An 18210-nucleotide genomic window follows, 5' to 3' on the forward strand; every position below is an offset into this window, starting at 1 on the left:
TCAATTTATGTCGGAGCTTCAGATTGCTGAGCCCTACTTGACAGATACTAAGGTTGATAATTCTCTTCTGGCAGGCATTGAAATTCCCTCTAAAGCTTTTCCAGTGCATCAAGCCATTGAAGATGCAACTTCAGCCAAGTGGGAGACTCCGGATAAACTTTTTTGAGGAGGGTGGTCTATGGCCAAATTCTACCCACTTTTATTAGAAGAGAAGGAAGGTCTTAGTAGTACTAAAGTGAATGCTGTAGTTTTAGCAGTTACTAAGATGACCACCGTTCTGCTGGAAGGCAGGAAGGCACTGAAAGATCTTCAAGATTGCAGAATGGAAGTTCTTTTAAAGCAGGCTTTTGAAGTTTGGCCTTACGGGTGGCAGTTTGTGGCGGTTATGCTGCTCTTGCCTCTTTTCATTGGTCTAAACAGTCTCAGGAGGTTGTGCTCCAGTATTCACCAAAGGACTCTTCAGTGGTCTATCAGCTAGATATGAGAGTAGCTTATCTAGCAGATACGTTGTATGATCTTAATAGCACTTCAATCACGGGTATAGCTCTTTTAGTTGCTACTTGTAGATTTTTATGGCTTAGGAATTATTTTGCAGATATCACTTTTGAGACTTGTCTTAGTAAACTTCCTTGTAGAGGTAAATCGTTTTTTGGAGAGGATTTAGAGAAGCTAGTTAAATCATTGTCTGAATCTAAGATTCCTTGGCTTCTGGAAAATAGGTCTATCTAGATTTATGACTAGAGGTTTTTCTGATAGAAGTTACTTCAGAGTGTGTAAACGTTTTTAGGCTGGGAAGAATCAATGGTAGACTGGGAAGAATCAGTGGTACACTGGGTAGCCATTTTCCTTTCAGATGCCAGTCCTTTTCATGGCAGTCATAGAGGGTGTCACCCGAGGAACTTCAGAGATTTCCAGAAATCCGCAATGAAGGTTTGCAGGTCCAGTCAGTGCCATCTACAGGAGGAAGTTTAAAGTTGTTTTACAGAAGGTGGACCCAGGTAACTTTGGACCAGTGAGTTCTCGAGGTCATTTGGGACAGTTATATCTTGAAATTTGCTGATGCTCTTCCTGACGTCTTTAAAGAACCACTGTGATGTTCTCCTCTAAAGGCAACAACTGTTGGACAAATGTTAATAAGGTTGGTCCAGTTGGAAGAGTAATCTGTGTCCTTCCAGAGGAGAACGACACAGGCAGCATCTACTTAGTCGTGCTGATATAGGAGGGCACTTTTGTGCTATCTTAGACCTAAAAAGAGTCAACTAATATTTCAAAGTTCCAAATTTTCACATGAAAACCTTAAAAATGCTAACGGTCTCAGTGCATCAGGGAGAAATTTTAACTTCACTTAATCTCACAGAGGCTTAATTACACATTCCCATTTGTCATTTTCATCAGCATTTCCTGTGTTTTGCATTCTTGGACAGCATTTCTAGTTTTATACCTGCCCTTTTGGTCTAGCTACAGCGCCCAGAACGTTCTCTTCCAAGTGGATAACAATAAAGCAAAACATCTGACATTTATCTAAAAGACACATATCAAACGTACAGCATAAAATGTATAATTGGAGCATAGATCAAAAAATTATACAAGCAAAAAGGTTTTTACACTTTTGTGGAATTTCAGGTAATCAGACTCCATTTGCAAAGAGCATGGCAAGATATTCCATAAAGGTAGCCACACAATGGAAAATGCCCTTCCTCTTGTTCAGCCTTCAAAGAGGGAACTGTTAAATACCCTTGAGAGACTGTAGTACACGATTTAGGGCCTAGATGTTATCCCCTATTTAAATAAATTGTTGATCACCAATTGTCAGCTGAGTCTACAGCATTCTGTACTGATGCCTAGCCCGTAAAGAAGACTCTGGCAAAGCCAAACATACAGCATTGCAGTAGTCGGGAGCAGAGAAGCACAAAGAATAAGCTGATTATCCAAATAAGTAACTGCCTATAGAATGCATGTGTGAATGTGTGCCTGATTGTATCACTGTGTTTGGTTTTTTATATGCCTGCATTACCATACATGAAACTTCTTTCTTCAGGTCCTGTTAGTCACCTCTCCAGGTTTGGATGACTTTTATCGGAACTGTTTAGCATACATTGAGGATCCTGAAGGATGGAATGAGAACCTGGAGCATCCAAGCAAGCATATCAAGGTGAGACCCTGTGCTAGCCCTAAGGAGGAGGGTAGAGTGGGTGCCAAAGCCTGCATTAGAGAATTTGGAGGGGGGAGGCATAGAGGTCACTGTGTAAGGATACTGTGAAGGGAGGGATTCTGCAGAGCCAGTATTGGATACTGTTTAAGGGTGGGGAAGGGGGAGATAGATAGAAATTTGTGGAGTCTGTGTCAGGGATCCCTTGGAAGGAGGAGGGGTATTATCTGTGGTGATCCTGTGTGTAGGAGTGAGGGGTGTGATGTAGGACTAGATAGAGATAATGTCTGAGAATCCCATGATGGGGCCTGTAGTGTCTGGGGACATTCTGGTAGTGGTGAGGCTTAGGAGGACTCATGAGGGTTCATCTGAGTATTCTACTGAAGGGGAAGCACTTTAAGGTTAGTGCCTGTGAATATTATGGAGCCAAGGATACTGTTAGTGAGGAGGAAGCCATGCAGAAAGAATCTTCTGGTTATCGTGAGATTTTGGAGGTTGAGGATGGAGGTGAACACACTGAAGATTAGGATGTGTGCATGTGAATGTTTAACATTTGCTGCTTTTCTTATAGCAGTGTATAACACTTACCTGTAATGTTTCCATATTTGTCCATATTCCGTCTTCTTGTGTCGTGTTATTACTAGATTCTCTGTTGATGAGCAGGAGGAATGTATGGTGACATCACTGATAGCTCTAGATATGCAGATGCTCTCCCATAGCTAATATACACGGGAGTTCCCATGCTAGGAGACACTCCCTTTGCTCCTTAATTTAGTTCACCTTGTCCCACTCCAAAAGAAGAAGAAGAAAAATAAAAGAGAGAAAAAGGCTTTACGGTGACAGGGGCTCCATAGAAAGAAACAACTCTGGTGCTTTTGTCCCTTTGAGGCATTTGTGGGACTAAACGAAAAGACAGTACACACACCACAACCCTCCCAAAGGGCCTTGCTTTAGCACCCACTAGAGAGAGAGAGAGCTGCTTACTGTAAAGTGCTGAGCCAGCTGAGTGCAACTGCCATACTGGAGGCCAGCACTCAAGAATTGCACAGAGTCACCTCACAGCTGCTTCTCCAGTTCAACGCGGCCTACTGATGCCAACCTCTGAGGAGGTCAAAACCACAGCCAAACTTTCAGCAGCCTGTCCCTGCTGATGCAGGATCCCTTTTCTCCACTTCCTCCAAAGCTGCCCAGAAACCAGCAGACAGTGGAGAGAAGTATAAATCGAAACACAGGACTCTTAAGTATGCAGCACCTGGAGAAAAGAACCAAACACTTTTCACAAGCTTGCAGTTGCTCTGGAAAAGGGGGTTGAGCCATTCAACATATGTCTCCCCCTTGCAAGAAGCTTGCCACCTTTTTCCATTGGTCCATACCTATCCTGTGTCCTGAACCAGCCCCAGTGACCCCCTCCAGGACATGGAGATCATCCCAGACTATGCTGCTGAAACTCCTATAAAGATTCCACTGGAAGAATGTGTCCCTCCTGCAGAGCACTACTGCCAGCCTGACTGGAGACACCCTAGGGCCTTTCATACACCAGGATGCTCACTACGAACCCTCCTGCAATACTGTTGTACCGCTTGGGACTTCTCCATATTACCGTTGGCAGTGAGCTTCAGACAAGATTCCAGAATATTTCTCAGATTAATTACTGGATGTTTGGGCTGCTTCTCTCTGAGGTTCAGATGAATGTATGTTCCCTGCAGTATCCTTTGCTCCACATGTGGATAAAAGTGAACCAGTCAATATTATGTTTCTGGATTTTCAAAAGGTGTTTGACAAAGTACCTCGTGAAAGACTCCTGAGGAAATTAGAAAGTCATGGTATAGGAAGTAATGTCCTATTCTGGATTAAGAGCTGGTTAAAAGATAGAAAACAGAGAGTAGGGTTAAATAGTATTCTCAATGGAGACGGGTAGATAGTGGGGTTCTCCAGGGTTCTGTGCTGGGACTGCTGCTGTTTAACATATTTATAAGTGATCTAGAGATGGGAATAACTAGTGAGGTAATTAAATTTGCAGATGGCACAAAGTTATTCAAAGTTTTTAAATCGCAAGAGGATGGTGAAAAATTGCAAGAGGACCTTACGAGACTGGGCATCCAAATGGCAGATGACGTTTAATGTGAGCAATTGCAAAGTGATGCATGTGGGAAAGAGGAACTCAAACTATAGCTACCTGATGCAAGGTTCCAAATTAGGAGTCAAGTGCCCAGGAAAAGGATACGTTGAAACACTCTGCTCAGTGTGCAGTGCAGCTAAGAAAGCAAATAGAATGGATCTGAGACAGTTGTATAGAGGCTCCTTCTGGCTCAGCAGTACAAAGCTAGAAGCAGCCTGAACTATCTTTACACCATGAAGGAGATGTATGTATACTCCTAACTTTTTGTAACCTTCACCCCAAACAACCCAGGTATTAAGATTTCATGCAAACTCTTTCTAAATAGGTAGCAGACTATATTAATTTCAGCTACAGTAAGGCCAAAATGTCACCTCCTAAAAGAGTGGACATCCACCAGTCAAGGACCGACCTACCTCTATAGCTAGCCTCTGCTTCTCCTCCATTGTGGACGTTTGTAGTGCCGCAACCTGGTCTTCTCTACACACATTCACTGTACATATTAATGGTTGGAGTCAACCTCCCTAGTGAGCAGTGCCTTTGGAAAAGTTATTCTTCGCAATCTATTCACCTAGTTTCCTTTTTAACTTCTACCAGTCACCCATGTTTTTTTTTTCTCCTGGTTTAATCCACTGCAGAAAATAAGGTGACCCTTATTTGCCCTACAGTGTGCCTGTTGTCTCCTTGCTTGCCAATGGAGAAAGCGGAATTATATACCTCTAACAAGGGCTCCCTGTAGATAGCAGGAGAATACAGCTGTACCTACCCACCTTCTCCTTTCTCATGGAGCTGGCAACTATTGTACAAACTAAGGAGTAAGGGAAGAGTGCTTACCAGTGCAAGAACTCCCACATAAGGCTTCTCTGGGCTATGGGACAGCATCTGCACACCAGGAACCATTTCTGGTGTCACTATACGTTATTTCTATATTCTGCTGCTGTCTACTGAGAACTTCCATTACAGGTAAACAACTCCACTATCTTGGAAGCACTCTACATATTTTACGAGCTTTTGTGTAATGGATGTTTGTGGTGTCTTGGTATATGTTTTCATTTATTTCTTAACTGCTTGAAATGTTTTTATTCCTGAGATTTTCCTTAATTAGTTCTTGCTAGGAAAGAAAAGAGAGGAAGCCATTACCATTGGAGGAGATTGGTCTCCCTCCTTGGATGGAGCAGACCCTGAGCGGGATCCCTTGGTGTTGATCAGAACAGCTATCCGCTGCACTAAGGCTCTGACTGGAATAGATCTGAGTCGCTGCACCAACTGGTGAGTGTGCTGGCTTCAGCTGTTCTTTTGAAATTTAAACTAGATTTAGGGTGAGATGGCAAGGGTTATCCCTGGAGAGATAGCAAAGGGTGAAGAATAGAGAGCTAATAAAACAGTGTAATAAGGAAGATCATCAATAGCAAGTAAGAGAGAAACTGTTGAGCATCTGGAGTGTGTTATGTACAGATACTTGTTAAGAGTCACAGATTTGAAGGGGCTGACAATGGCAGAGATGGATTTGCACAGAGTCTTGATGTAATGGAAATCAGACTGGTTAGGACCATCTCAGGGTGTAACACAACTAAATCCTGCTATTTATAATGTCAGTTTGGGGGCTCTCTGAACTTCTATAATAATATTTTTGGCTTGAAGCAAAACCTCTGTGCCAAACGCACCCCTCAAAGTAAAACTACCAAATTTGGAGACACTGAGCCTAGGTGCCATTTTATGTTGACAAGTTCCCTATAGCAATAACCCCTGATACAGCAGAAAGTGAAACAAGAGGCTCTTTTCGGGTGTAATTTGAAAAACTCCAGGTCCAGCTTCATTTTGATACTGAAGAAACCAAGATAAGTGTTCTCTTTTTTAATGTATATGAATATTTTTGATGCTTAAGAGAGCTGAAGTTTGCTAAGGTTTTCTTTGAAGGGGACACAGATTTAAGTTTACAGTTGTTTCATTCGAGAGCTCTCTGAATCAAGTGATTTTTGAGTGGAGTTTTTTTTCAGCCTAGAGCTTTTCTTTTTCCACATTAAAAAAAAAAATATAATCGGCATTAGAAGCTTTGGAAACCGATGATGGGTTTTGCTGTAGCCCCCGATTTTAAATAGTTGTACTCTGTTGGGTGCGTTCAGCACTGAGGTTTTGCTTCAGGCTGAAAATCTTATAAAACTTCAGAAATCCCCAGAACTGACAAGTTATAAATATCAGGATTTCATTGTATATTTGGAGTTTATTCAGTGTTGCCACCTCAAATGCAAGTGTGTTGTGACTTATTTGAAAGTTGTCCACTCTTAGTACAGGTAAAAGTTCATATTGATGGTTTGTTGAGTTCTGTGGCTGTGAGGATCTGTTGTTTTGCTTGAACTGTGGATGTTTTTTGCTGCTGCCGTAGTCGACTGCCAAGTCTTGCCTAATGGTTTGACTAGCCCTGAGAATAGCTGATGGATTGCCTAGCCAAGGATAGTTTGATTGCAATCCCCAGCTTACATTAAAATACTAGGAGATCTTAACACTGTAAGAACAAGGAAAAGTGAAGACCTTGGCTAGAGAAGTGCATTCAGGGATAACTGGGCAGACTACTTGATACCTACTGTGTTACTGCTGCTCAGCCCTTGCTTGGAGACTCCTGCTGCGGAGGAGTAGACTAGTGGTTAGTGCAGCTGACTTTGATCCTGGGGAACTGGGTTCAATTCTCACTGCAGTTCCTTGTGACTCTGGGCAAGTCACTTAACCCTCCATTGCCCCAGGTACAAACAAGTAAACCGCTTTAAATGTAGTTGCAAAAACCACAGAAAGGTGGTATATCAAGTTCCATTCCCTTTCCCACCTCATGTCTAGCCTCTTGTTTCCCCTTCCCACTCTTTCTCAGTAGCCCTTCTTTCCCCTTCCTCCCTTTCTCAGCAGACCCTGCTATCCCCCACGCATTACTCAGTGGCCCTTGCTTTGTAGTCCCATAGTGTCTGTATACTGAGTCCAGCAGTCAGGTCTGTTGTGGGCAGGTTTTAGGTTCAAGAAGGTATGCAGCTCTTTGGAGGGAGATACCAGCTGAATTATTTCCCATTTTATTTCAGCTGTTTCCAGCCTCTATTTTTAGATTGTCTTTATTGTCACCATGGTAACTGAACTTTGCTTAAACATAACCAAATTCTGATAATTTAATTGTACAGGGGGAGAAGAAAATGGAGGGTGGGTGACATAAAGAGACAAGTGGGATGGGAAGAGTATTAAGAGACTAAGGGGATCTCCAAAGCCACTGGGGTGGGTGGGGTTAGGGGCTTCTACGGGTGTGCAAAAGCAGAATCTTGGATACCTGAGCCATAGTAGACCTGGAAACATCAAGTCTGTGCTTTTAATAAAGAGGGTTTACTTGGGCAATATATCATCCAACATCCTTCATCCATTCCAGGCCAACTTTTGGGCCGGCCACAGCACTGAAACATAAGAACATAGGCCTTGCCATATTGGGACAGACCAAAGGTCCATCAAACCCAGTAACCTGTTTCCAACAGTGGTCAACCAAGGTCACAAGTACTACTACTACTACTACTTATCACTTCTATAGAGCTACAAGGCATACGCAGCGCTGTACACCAAACATGAAAAAAGAGAGTCCCTGCTCAAAGAGCTCACAATCTAAGTACCTGGCAAGATCCCAGAACAGTAAATTAGATTTTATGCTTTTTATCCTAGAAATAAGCAGTGGATTTTCCCAAGTCCATCTTAATAATTGCTTATGGACTTTTCTTTTAGGAAATTATCCAAACCTTTTTTAAACCCTGTTAAGCTAACTGCTTTTACCACATTCTCTGGCAACAAATTTCAGAGTGTAATTACACGTTGAGTGAGCAAACATTTTTTCTGGTTTGTTTTAAATGTACTACTTAGTAGCTTCTTTGCGTGTCCCCTAGTTCTGGTATTTTTGGAAAGAGTAAACAAGAAATTCACCTCTACCCATTCCACTCCACTCAGTATTAGAAACCATCTCTGGTACAAGTAGATCTCTTATATCTTCTTTATTACAGACTGAGGCAAATAATTTATTCAGCCTCTGCTATGGCCCTGTCCTCCCTGAGTGCCCCTTGTACTCCTTGATGATCTAACCATCCCACGGATTCCCTCACAGGCTTTCTGCTTCTGATACACCTGATAAAGTTATTACTATTGAGTTTTTGCCTCTGAGGCAAGTTTCTCTTCTGGCCTTCATCACCAGTACTGCATCTAACTTGCTAGTGCTCATGTTGCTTCTTGTTTTTTTTTTTTTTTTTTTCATTTGGATTATATTATGCATATTCTAAAAGATGTTCTTTTGCCTTTAATAGCCCTTTTACGTCTCCCTTTAACCGTGCAGGATGTTGTTTGCTCTTCTTTCCACCTTTTGTAATATGTGGAATACATCTGGTCTGGGCTTCCAAAATGGTATTTTTAAACATCCATGCCCAATCTAAAGTCCTAACCTTTGCAGCTGAGCCTTTCAGCTTTTTTTAAAAACATTTTCCTCATTTTATCATAGTTACCCTTTTGAAAATTAAATGCTGCTAAACCATTTTATCATAGCTACTCTTTTGATAATTAAATGCTGCTAAACCATTTTCTCATTTTATCATAGCTACCCTTTTGAAAATTAAATGCTGCTACAGTAGGTATCCTTTGTGACTGCACTCCAGTTATTAAATCAGATTTGATCATGTTGTGATCACTGTTTCTCCAAGGACAAGCAGTCTTATTTAATACTCACAAATAGGTGACAACGACCCGTGTCACCTGGTTCGGGATGTACAAAAGTATAAACAGAGCTTTGTGGAGCATGAGACATGCTCCACTGCGCATGCTTGAGTGCCTTCCTGCCTGCCGTGCGAATGTGGTCTCCTCAGTTCTTTTTCTTCCGCGGTGAGGAGAGGGCATGTTTTTTTGCCGTCTCCTCACATTGCTCAGTCCTAAAGAGCTTTTTTGGTGCCTTTCAGCTATTTTTCATACATTTTTTTCTTCCATTATTGTGTTCCTGTTGTGGAACCTCTTGTCTTTGTTTTCTCTTGTTTTTAGTTCTTTTTCCCCTGGGTTTAAGTTTCCTTTATTTTTTGTCATCATTGGGCTGCTTTTAGGCCTTGACTTCAGCCGGGAACTTTCCCTTTCTTTTTTGTCGTGCCTTGGCCCTTTTTCAGGCACCATCGATTCATTTAATTTAGCTGAGCCAAGGAAGTTTATCCTTCCATGTCCACAAAAGTTCCCAGTGGCTTTAAGCGCTGTACCCTATGTAATCAGACAATCTCTGGGGAATGACACCGATTCTTGGTGTCTACAGTGTCTTGGGCCCGACCATAGTCCCACTAACTGTCTTTGCATGAAGAAGAGGACCCAGGTTTCCAGCGAGGCTCAACGTGAGAAGATATTTGGAGCCAAGTCCTGTTCCTCGATATCAGCATTGAGGTCGGAGGCGTCAGCATTGACGTTGAGCATCGTACTGGCATCAGGATTGTCAGTAAGCATGGCTGCTGCTAGACCATTATACACTGCAACCTGCGCCTGAGCCGGCACCCCAGCCTTTTCCGGTGTCGGCCCTCAATGAGTGCATCTGGGCCTCGCTCTCTGAGCTACTGGATAGCCTCATACAATGGTTTTCATTGGCATTGGGGGGTGCTTACACCTACCTTGCCTACCACTGCGGCCCTCAGCCTGTGGTGCGGCCTCTGACATCAATGCCGTATGCAGCTTCGGTGTCGACTGCTGCCCAAGTCGGCACTCCCTTGACATCGGTGGAGGAGGCTTCGCCGGAGTCAAGGCGGGAACCGACTTCTTGACGCCATTCTCGAGGACATGGTTCCTCCACATCAAGGCAGGTTCGGTCTCGACACTCCCTTCGGGAGGTATTGTCTGACATCAAAGAGGAGCGCACATGGGATTCAGAGGAGTATCCAAGGTACTTTTCCCTCTGGAGTCCTATGGAATTCCCTCTGAACCCTCCCCTCCACCTGAAGGGAGAAAGTCTCCTCTGAGAGAGCCTTTCATTCCCTTCTTTTGTTAAGGAAATGGCTGATGCTATTCCCTTTCCTTTGGAAGTGGAGGACGAGGCCTAGGGAGGCTGTGACTGTCCCTGTCCTCGAGATACTATAGAAGTCTTCATTAGGAGCTGGGAGTCCTCTCTGTTGGTCCCGGTCATGCCCAAGACGATCGACATCCAGTATCAGATCCACAGCGCATCTGGTTTTGATAAGCTTCAGTTAGTTTCCTCACAATCCTATGATGGTGGAATCCTCTCTCAAAAGGGCCAGGAGTTCCAGGGACTCTGCCTCGGTGCTCCCAGGTAGAGAAGCTACAACCCTAGATTCTTTTGGGAGGAAGATGTACCAGGCTTCAATGCTCATCTCCCATATACAATCGTACCAGCTCTTCACGAGCATCCACTTACGAAACTCGGTGTGCAAGTTGTTGGACCTGGCTGAGACGCTACCTCCGGAGCAGGCCGAGTCACTTCGCTAGTTGGTCAAGCAGCAAATGGCATGTTGAAAGTTCATGGCCAGTGCCACTTACGACACTTTTGATGTGGCATCCAGGATCTCTGCTCAAGAGTATAGCAATGCGCAGACTTTCATGGCTGCATGTTTCTGATGGAACATTCTGTTCAGCAGAGGTTGGTGGATGCCCCATGTTGGGGGGATAAACTTTTTGGAGAGAAGGTTGAGGAGGTTGCTAACCAAATCAAAAAACATACTGATACCATCTTTTTTTCTCTCCTGCCGGACGCCTTCTGCATCTGCCTCCTTAGCTAGGAGGACTTTTAGCAAACCAAGGAGCAGTACCTATTACTATCAGAGGCACAGGTACAACCCCTTGGCTTGCTAGCATGTTCAGGCTCAGCCCAGCATGCTCGTTCACGTCAGCAGCATGTGCCTAAGGCCTCTGCTGCTCCCCAGTCAAAACAAAGGGGTGAGCTTTTGCTTGGCTCCAGCAGAGCATAGCAACAGTAAAAGCGTCTGTCCCAGAAGACTTGCCAGTCGGGGGGAGGCTGAAGATTTTCTACAAACGGTGGCCCCTTATAACCTCTGACTGGTGGTTTCTTCAAATAGTCCATCTCAGATACGCATTCAATTGGTATGGAAGACCTCAAATTGCCCACCTAGAGCTCATTCATTCAGCTCTCAGCACAGGCAGATACTTGCAGAGGAACTCTCCACCCTTCTGAAGGCCCATGCAGTCGAACCCGTTCCACCAAGGGAAGACGGGCAGGGATTATATTCCAGGTACTACCTTGTGCAGAAGAAAATGGGGGATGCGTCCCATTCTAGTCCTAAGGGCCCTGAACAAATTCCTAGTCCGTGAAAAGTTCAGGATGGTTTCCCTGGGCACCCTTCTCCCAATGATTCAGAAAGATGATTGGCTATTCTCTCTGGACTTAAAGGATGCATATACTTGCATCCTGATACTTCCAGCCCACTAGAAGTATCTTCAATTTCAACTGGGAACACATCACTTTCAGTACCACGTGTTGCCTTTTGGCCTCGCGTCAGCTCTCAGGGTATTCACCAAATGTCTAGTTGCAGCATCGCTATGCAGACTGGGAGTCCATGTGTTCCCATATCGTGATGATTGACTAGTAAAGCGCACCTCTCCGGACGGAGCTCAGGAGTCCATGCGAATAACTATTTGGGTGCTCGAGCTACTAGGGTTTGTTTTAAACTACCCCAAGTCCCATCTTCGCCCTGTCCAACAATTGGAATTCATAGGAGCCCTGCTTGATAAACAGAAGGTTCAAGCCTACCTTCCAAAGACGAGAGCTCTCGCTTCCAAGATTTGAGCCCCTCAGCAGGTCACAGCTCGGCAGATGTTGAGATTGCTGGGCCACATGGCTTCCACAGTGTATTTTACACCCATGACATGTCTTCACATGAGATCAGTTGTATCAGCGGTATCAAGCCACAGGGAGTCTGGATGATGTCATCCGAGTGTATCCAGAGATTGTACGCTCTCTTCAGTGAATCCAGTTTGATTGTGGGACTTCCATTCCAAATTCCTCAGCCACAAAAAGTGCTGATGACTGATGCATCTTTCCTGGGATGGGGGGCATCTTTCCTGGGATGGGGGGGGGGGGGGGTGAATCATGTAGATGGGCTTCACACTCAAGGTGTTTGGTCCATCCAGGAAACAAATCTTCAGATCATTCTCCTGGAGCTCTGGGCGATCTGGAACGCTGTAAAGGCTTTCAGAGATTGGCTGTCTCATCAGATTGTACTCATTCAAACAGACAATCAGGTTGCAGTGCATTATACCAACAAGCAGGGGGGCACCGGATCATGCCCTCTGAGTCAGGAGCTCTGTCCAGATGTGGCATTGGGCTCGCCAACATGCATATTCCTTCGAGCCACTTATCTGGCGCTCAAAAATAATACCCTGGCCGACAGACTTAGCACGATAATGCAACCACATGAGTGGTCTCGCAATATGGGCATAGCCCGCAAGATCTTCTGAGCGTGGGGCACCCCATCGGTGAATCTTTTGCCACTCAGATCAACCACAAGGTCCCTCAGTTCTGTTCCAGATTTCAGGCGCACGACAGATTAGCATCAGATGCCTTCCTCTTCAATTGGGGGACAGATCTTCTGTATGCGTATCCTCCCATACCTCTAATGGAAAAAACTTTGTTGAAACTCAAGACCGCGGAGCCATGATTTTGATCATGCCACACTGGCAGCGGCAGATCAGGTTCCCTCGTCTTCTGGAGTTATCCTCCGAAGAACCGTGGAGATTGAAGTGTTTTCCGACCCTCATCATGCAGAACGAGGGGGTCTCTTCTACATCCCAACCTCCAGTCTCTGGTTCTCATAGCTTGGATGTTGAGAGCCTAGAATTTGCTTCCTTGGGTCTTTTGGAGAGTGTCTCCTGGGTTTTGCTGGCTTCCAGGAAAGACTCCATGAAGAGATGTTATTCTTTTAAATGGAGAAAGTGTGCTGTCTGGTGTGAGAGTAAGGCCCTAGATTCCCTTTCTTGCCCTACGCAGACCCTAGTCGAATACGTTCCACACCTATCAGAGTTTATTCTAAAGACCAACTCCGTAAGGGTTCACCTTAGTGCAATTAGTGCTTATCAGCGTGTAGAAGGTAAGCCCATCTCTGGGCAGCCTCTAGTTGTTTGTTTTATGAGAGGTTTGCTTTTGTCAAAGCCCCGTGTCAAACCTTCACCAGTGTCATGGGATCTCAACGTCGTTCTCACCCAGCTGATGAAAGCTCCTTTTGAGCCACTGAATTCCTGCCATCTGAAGTACTTGACCTGGAAGGTCATTTTCTTGGCTGTTACTTCAGCTCGTAGAATCAGTGAGCTTCAGGCCCTAGTAGTGGATGCATTTTATACTAAGTTTCATCACAACAGAATAGTCATCCGCACACCTGCTGAAGGTGGTGTTGGAGTTCCATCCAGTCAGTTGTCTTGCCAACATTCTTTCCCCAACCTCATACCCATCCTGGTGACAGCAGCTTGCACACCTTGGATTGCAAGAGAGCATTGGCGTACTACATGGAGCGAACCAGGCCCTACAGACAGTCCACCCAACTTTTTGTTTCTTTTGATCCCAACAGGATGGGCGTCACCATCGGGAAATACACTATTTCTTATTGACTGGCAGATTGCATTTCCTTCACTTATGCCCAGGCTGGGCTGGCCGTAGAGGGTCATGTCACAACTCACTATTTCTAATTGGCTGGCAGATTGCATTTCCTTCACTTATGCTTAGGCTGGGCTGGCCCTAGAGGGTCATGTCACGGCTCACAATGTCAGAGCCATGGCTGCGTCAGTAGCCCACTTGAGGTCAACTTCCATTGAAGAAATTTGCAAGACTGCGACGTGGTCTTCAATCCACACATTCACATCACACTACTGCCTTGAGCAGGATACTCGACACGATGGTCTGTTTGGGCAGACAGTGTTGCAGAATCTGTTTGGGGTCTAGAATCCACTCCACCCTCCCTAGGCCCGTTTATTCTGTTCCAGGCTTCAGGTTATATATAGTTTTAGGTTAATCTGTGTTATCTCCTCGCCGTTGTACAGCGCTGCGTAACCCTAGTAGCGCTCTAGAAATGTTTAGTAGTAGTAGTTGCGAGGCCCACTTGACCAATGTTTGTTGTTTTTGGTGAGCCTGGATGCTAGGGATTCCCCACTTGTGAGAATTAATAAGCCTGCTTGTCCTCAGAGAAAGTTAAGGTATTTACCTGTAGCAGTGTTCTCCGAGGACAATGAGGCTGTTTCTTCTTACAACAATACTCTATCCTCTGCCTTAGACACACTTGCACCTTTGATGACCCGCCCTATAAGGCGTACAAAACCCCAACCTTGGCTGACTTCTAATATCCGCTACCTACGTTCCTGTACCTGCTCCGCCGAACGCCTCTGGTGGAAATCTCGGGCCCTTGCTGATTTCTTACCCTTTAAGTTCATGCTGACCTCCTTCCAATCTGCTCTTTTACGCGCCAAACAGGATTATTATATCCAACTGACCAACTCTCTTGGCTCTAACCCTCGACTTCTCTTCACCACATTGAACTCTCTCCTCAAGGTGCCCCCTCCTCCAACTCCCCCTTCATTATCTCCTCAGACCCTTGCTGAATTCTTTCACGACAAGGTTCAAAAGATAAACCTTGAATTCTCTACCTCGCCACCTCTCCCTCCACTAGTCCATTCCCCTCTCTCTCCTTCCCCTCATTCCTTTTCCTCCTTTCCTGAAGTTACTATAGAGGAAACTACACTTCTCCTTTCTTCCTCAAAATGTACCACCTGTTCCTCTGATCCCATTCCCACCCACCTTAATGCCATCTCACCTGCTCTTATTCCTTTTATCTGTCACTTCCTTGTCATCAAGCAGATGAAGCCATTACGTATGGGTTATGTCCATCAACCAGCAGGGGAGATAGAGAGCACTCAAACTTTCACAGTGCCCTCTTGGCCAGCTAGCTCCACTGCCTCTTCAGTATTCTCTATCTCCCTTAGCAGGGTGGCTGCAGCTTGTTCGAGCTCCAGAAAAATCTGCCGGGAGGTGGTTCCTGGCTTGCCAGTTGTTAACCGGGGTGTTGGAGGCTATAGCAGCTTCACTTTAAAGGCACATAGGTTAGCCCTTTCCCTGCCTTACCCATACCTCTGTGGATGTGGACATATTGCCTTGCTTTCCCTGTCCTTACCCACCAACAGTGGATGCAGGCATATAGGTTCGCCCTTTCCCTGCCTTTCCCACTCATCTGAGCCTCCGGAGTCTTCAATACTCTGCTTTCCTCACAGCTTAAAAAAAAAAAAGTTGCGTCGCGTTTTTAAACGCAGAGACGCTGGAACAGAGGTTTTTGACCTGATTTCAGCAGGATCGTAGTTGTACACTAGATCCTTTGAGGTAAGAGTGTTTTCCAACTCCTCCGGGGTGGGCCCGCGATCGGGGCGATTTTGGCGCGAAACCGCCATTTTGGATTTTACCGCCGTTTTTCGGCGATGGCTGCGGACAATGTAAAGCGCTGTTCCACTTGTGGCAAGCGCAAATCAGCAGCAGGGCTCTGTAAATCGTGCTGTACTGGCGTAGGAGCCGGCCCGAGCATGGCGAGCGATGTTTCTTCCCGCTCTGAGCTGGCAGCGGGCGCCATTTTGCTTACACCGCATGGCGCGGCCTCCGTGGACACGGAGAGACCTGAGCCGGGTGGGGCACCTCGAGATGAGGTTATTTCAGGAGTGGCTAGCACCGGACAGGATTTGGGTGCCCAGGGTGAGATTTTCTCCCCGGATTTTGTGCTTTTGCTGCATAAAGCATACAAGATGAAAAGAGCCCTTCCTCAAGGGTCGCCTGAGGCTCCTCTGATTGCCCCCCCCCCCCCCCCCCCCCCCCCCCCCCCCCGATGGATTCTGGCCTGGGACTGCCAAGTGAGGTTTTTTTCCCGGATGCTTGGCCTAAAGATAAGCGCAGAAGGGTTAATTCCCCTTCAGATTGTGGTGCACCTTTTTCCCCCCCGTGGTCGGGGTGTGAGGATTCAGAGAACTCTGACAGACGTTCTTGGTCTGAGGAACCAGAGTCAGGTGCAGATTTACCACAGGATCTGGATGATCCCTCCGCGGTGAGGATTTTCCACCGTGATGAGCTGCCAGCGCTTATTTCAGATACCCTGCAGGCCCTCTCGATTGAAGATCCTGACAGTGGCATGGCCTCCTCGGGTAATCCCAGGATGGCTAGTACCAAGAAAGCTGCTCGGGCCTTCCCTTTGCATGACTCCATCCTAGAGCTTGTTTCGGCTCAGTGGGCTGACCCCGAGGGACCTTTGAGAGTTTCCAGGGCTATGGGGCAGTTATACCCTCTGCGGGAGGGACATATGGCTCGTTTTCAAATGCCTACAGTGGATGCCCTAGTCACTGCGGTGACAAAGAGAACTACCCTCCCTGTTGAAGGAGGTGTTGCCCTGAAGGATGTTCAAGACCGTAGGCTGGAAACAGCATTGAAACGGTCCTTTGAAATTGCAGGTCTCACTGTTCGGGCGTCTGCATGCAGCTGTTATGCTGTGAGAGCCTGCCTAGCTTGGCTGCAACAGGCAGTGGCTCAGCCCGGAGATGGAGCGGAGCCCTTCTTGGATGTGGCTCCGCGGATGGAGGTGGCCTTGTCCTTTCTGGCTGATGCCCTTTATGACCTTGTCAGAGCTTCGGCTAAACAAATGGCAGTAGCAGTGGCGGCTCGCCGTCGTCTGTGGCTACGACACTGGGCAGCGGACATGGCCTCTAAGCAAAGGTTGGTGAAGTTGCCTTTTCAAAGACTTCTCCTATTTGGTGAGGAGTTGGAGAAAATTGTGAAAGGCCTGGGTGATCCAAAACCCCAGCGCTTGCCCGAAGATAGGCAGAGGCCTTCCTCTAAGGGCCAGGCGGTCCACTCCTCGTACAGACCTCGCTTCCGTGAAGCTAGAAGGTACCACCCGGGGCGTTCTGCTGGGTTCACTTCACGTGTCCGTGGTCAGCAGAGGAACTCCTTTCGCTCGGACAAGCGTTCCGCAGCCGGTGGCTCAAGACCAGGAGTTCAGGGGCGACCCTCTCAATGATGGTGCGCCGGCCCTCTCCTCGATGCCTGTCATCGGAGGACGGCTTTCCCTCTTTGTCGAGGAGTGGGCCAAGATTTCCTCAGATCAGTGGGTTCTGGACCTGATCAGAGATGGATACAGAATAGAATTCAACGCCCCAGTAAGAGACGTGTTTGTGGAGTCCCGATGCGGTTCTGCCGTCAAACGGGCGGCGGTGGAGGAGACTTTACAAGGTCTGATTCAGTTAGGGGAGGTGACCCCGGTGCCTCCCGCCGAGCAAGGCTGCGGCCGATACTCCATCTACTTTGTGGTGCCGCGAAAAGGTGGGTCCTTTCGCCCTATTCTGGACTTAAAAGAAGTGAACAAGTCCCTGAGAGTGCGGCATTTCCACATGGAATCCCTGCGCTCCGTCATTGCGGCGGTTCAGCCAGGAGAGTTTCTCACGTCTCTAGACCTGAAAGAAGCTTACTTGCACATACCGATTTGGCCCCTGCACCAGAAGTTTCTGAGGTTTGCGGTGTTGGGAAAACATTTCCAGTTCAGGGCCTTGCCTTTTGGCCTCGCCACAGCTCCCCGAACCTTTTCGAAGGTAATGGTGGTAGTAGCTGCTTTTCTCAGGCGAGAAGGTATCAGGGTTCACCAGTACCTAGACGACTGGCTCATCAGAGCAGACTCTGCAACAGAGAGCTTACAAGCTACAGCCAGAGTGGTCTCAGTACTGCAATCTCTAGGCTGGGTCGTCAATATGGCCAAAAGTCACCTGTCCCCTTCACAATCTCTAGAGGTTTTGGGGGCCAGGTTCGACACAGTCTCGGGCTATGTGTTCCTACCCGAGCTAAGGCGGTGCAAGCTTCAGAATCAGGCCCGTCTGCTCCTGAGGATGCCCCGCCCGCGAGCTTGGGACATTGTCCAGCTGCTGGGATCGATGACAGCCACGATGG

At 46.6% G+C, this 18210-nt stretch overlaps 1 protein-coding gene across 1 annotated transcript in view; it reads left to right on the forward strand.

The window, feature by feature from the left end:
• Positions 1–18210, forward strand: part of CCAR2 (cell cycle and apoptosis regulator 2) — a 100599-nt gene that overhangs the window by 30525 nt on the left and 51864 nt on the right. The window contains exons 10-11 of the mRNA XM_030202033.1: positions 2039–2152; positions 5371–5534. Coding sequence (XP_030057893.1) covers positions 2039–2152; positions 5371–5534 — 278 coding nt within the window. The remainder of the gene's footprint in view (positions 1–2038; positions 2153–5370; positions 5535–18210) is intronic.

The sequence above is a fragment of the Microcaecilia unicolor genome, chromosome 4 (genome assembly GCF_901765095.1).
Source record: "Microcaecilia unicolor chromosome 4, aMicUni1.1, whole genome shotgun sequence".
Classification (NCBI taxonomy): Eukaryota; Metazoa; Chordata; class Amphibia; order Gymnophiona; family Siphonopidae; genus Microcaecilia; species Microcaecilia unicolor.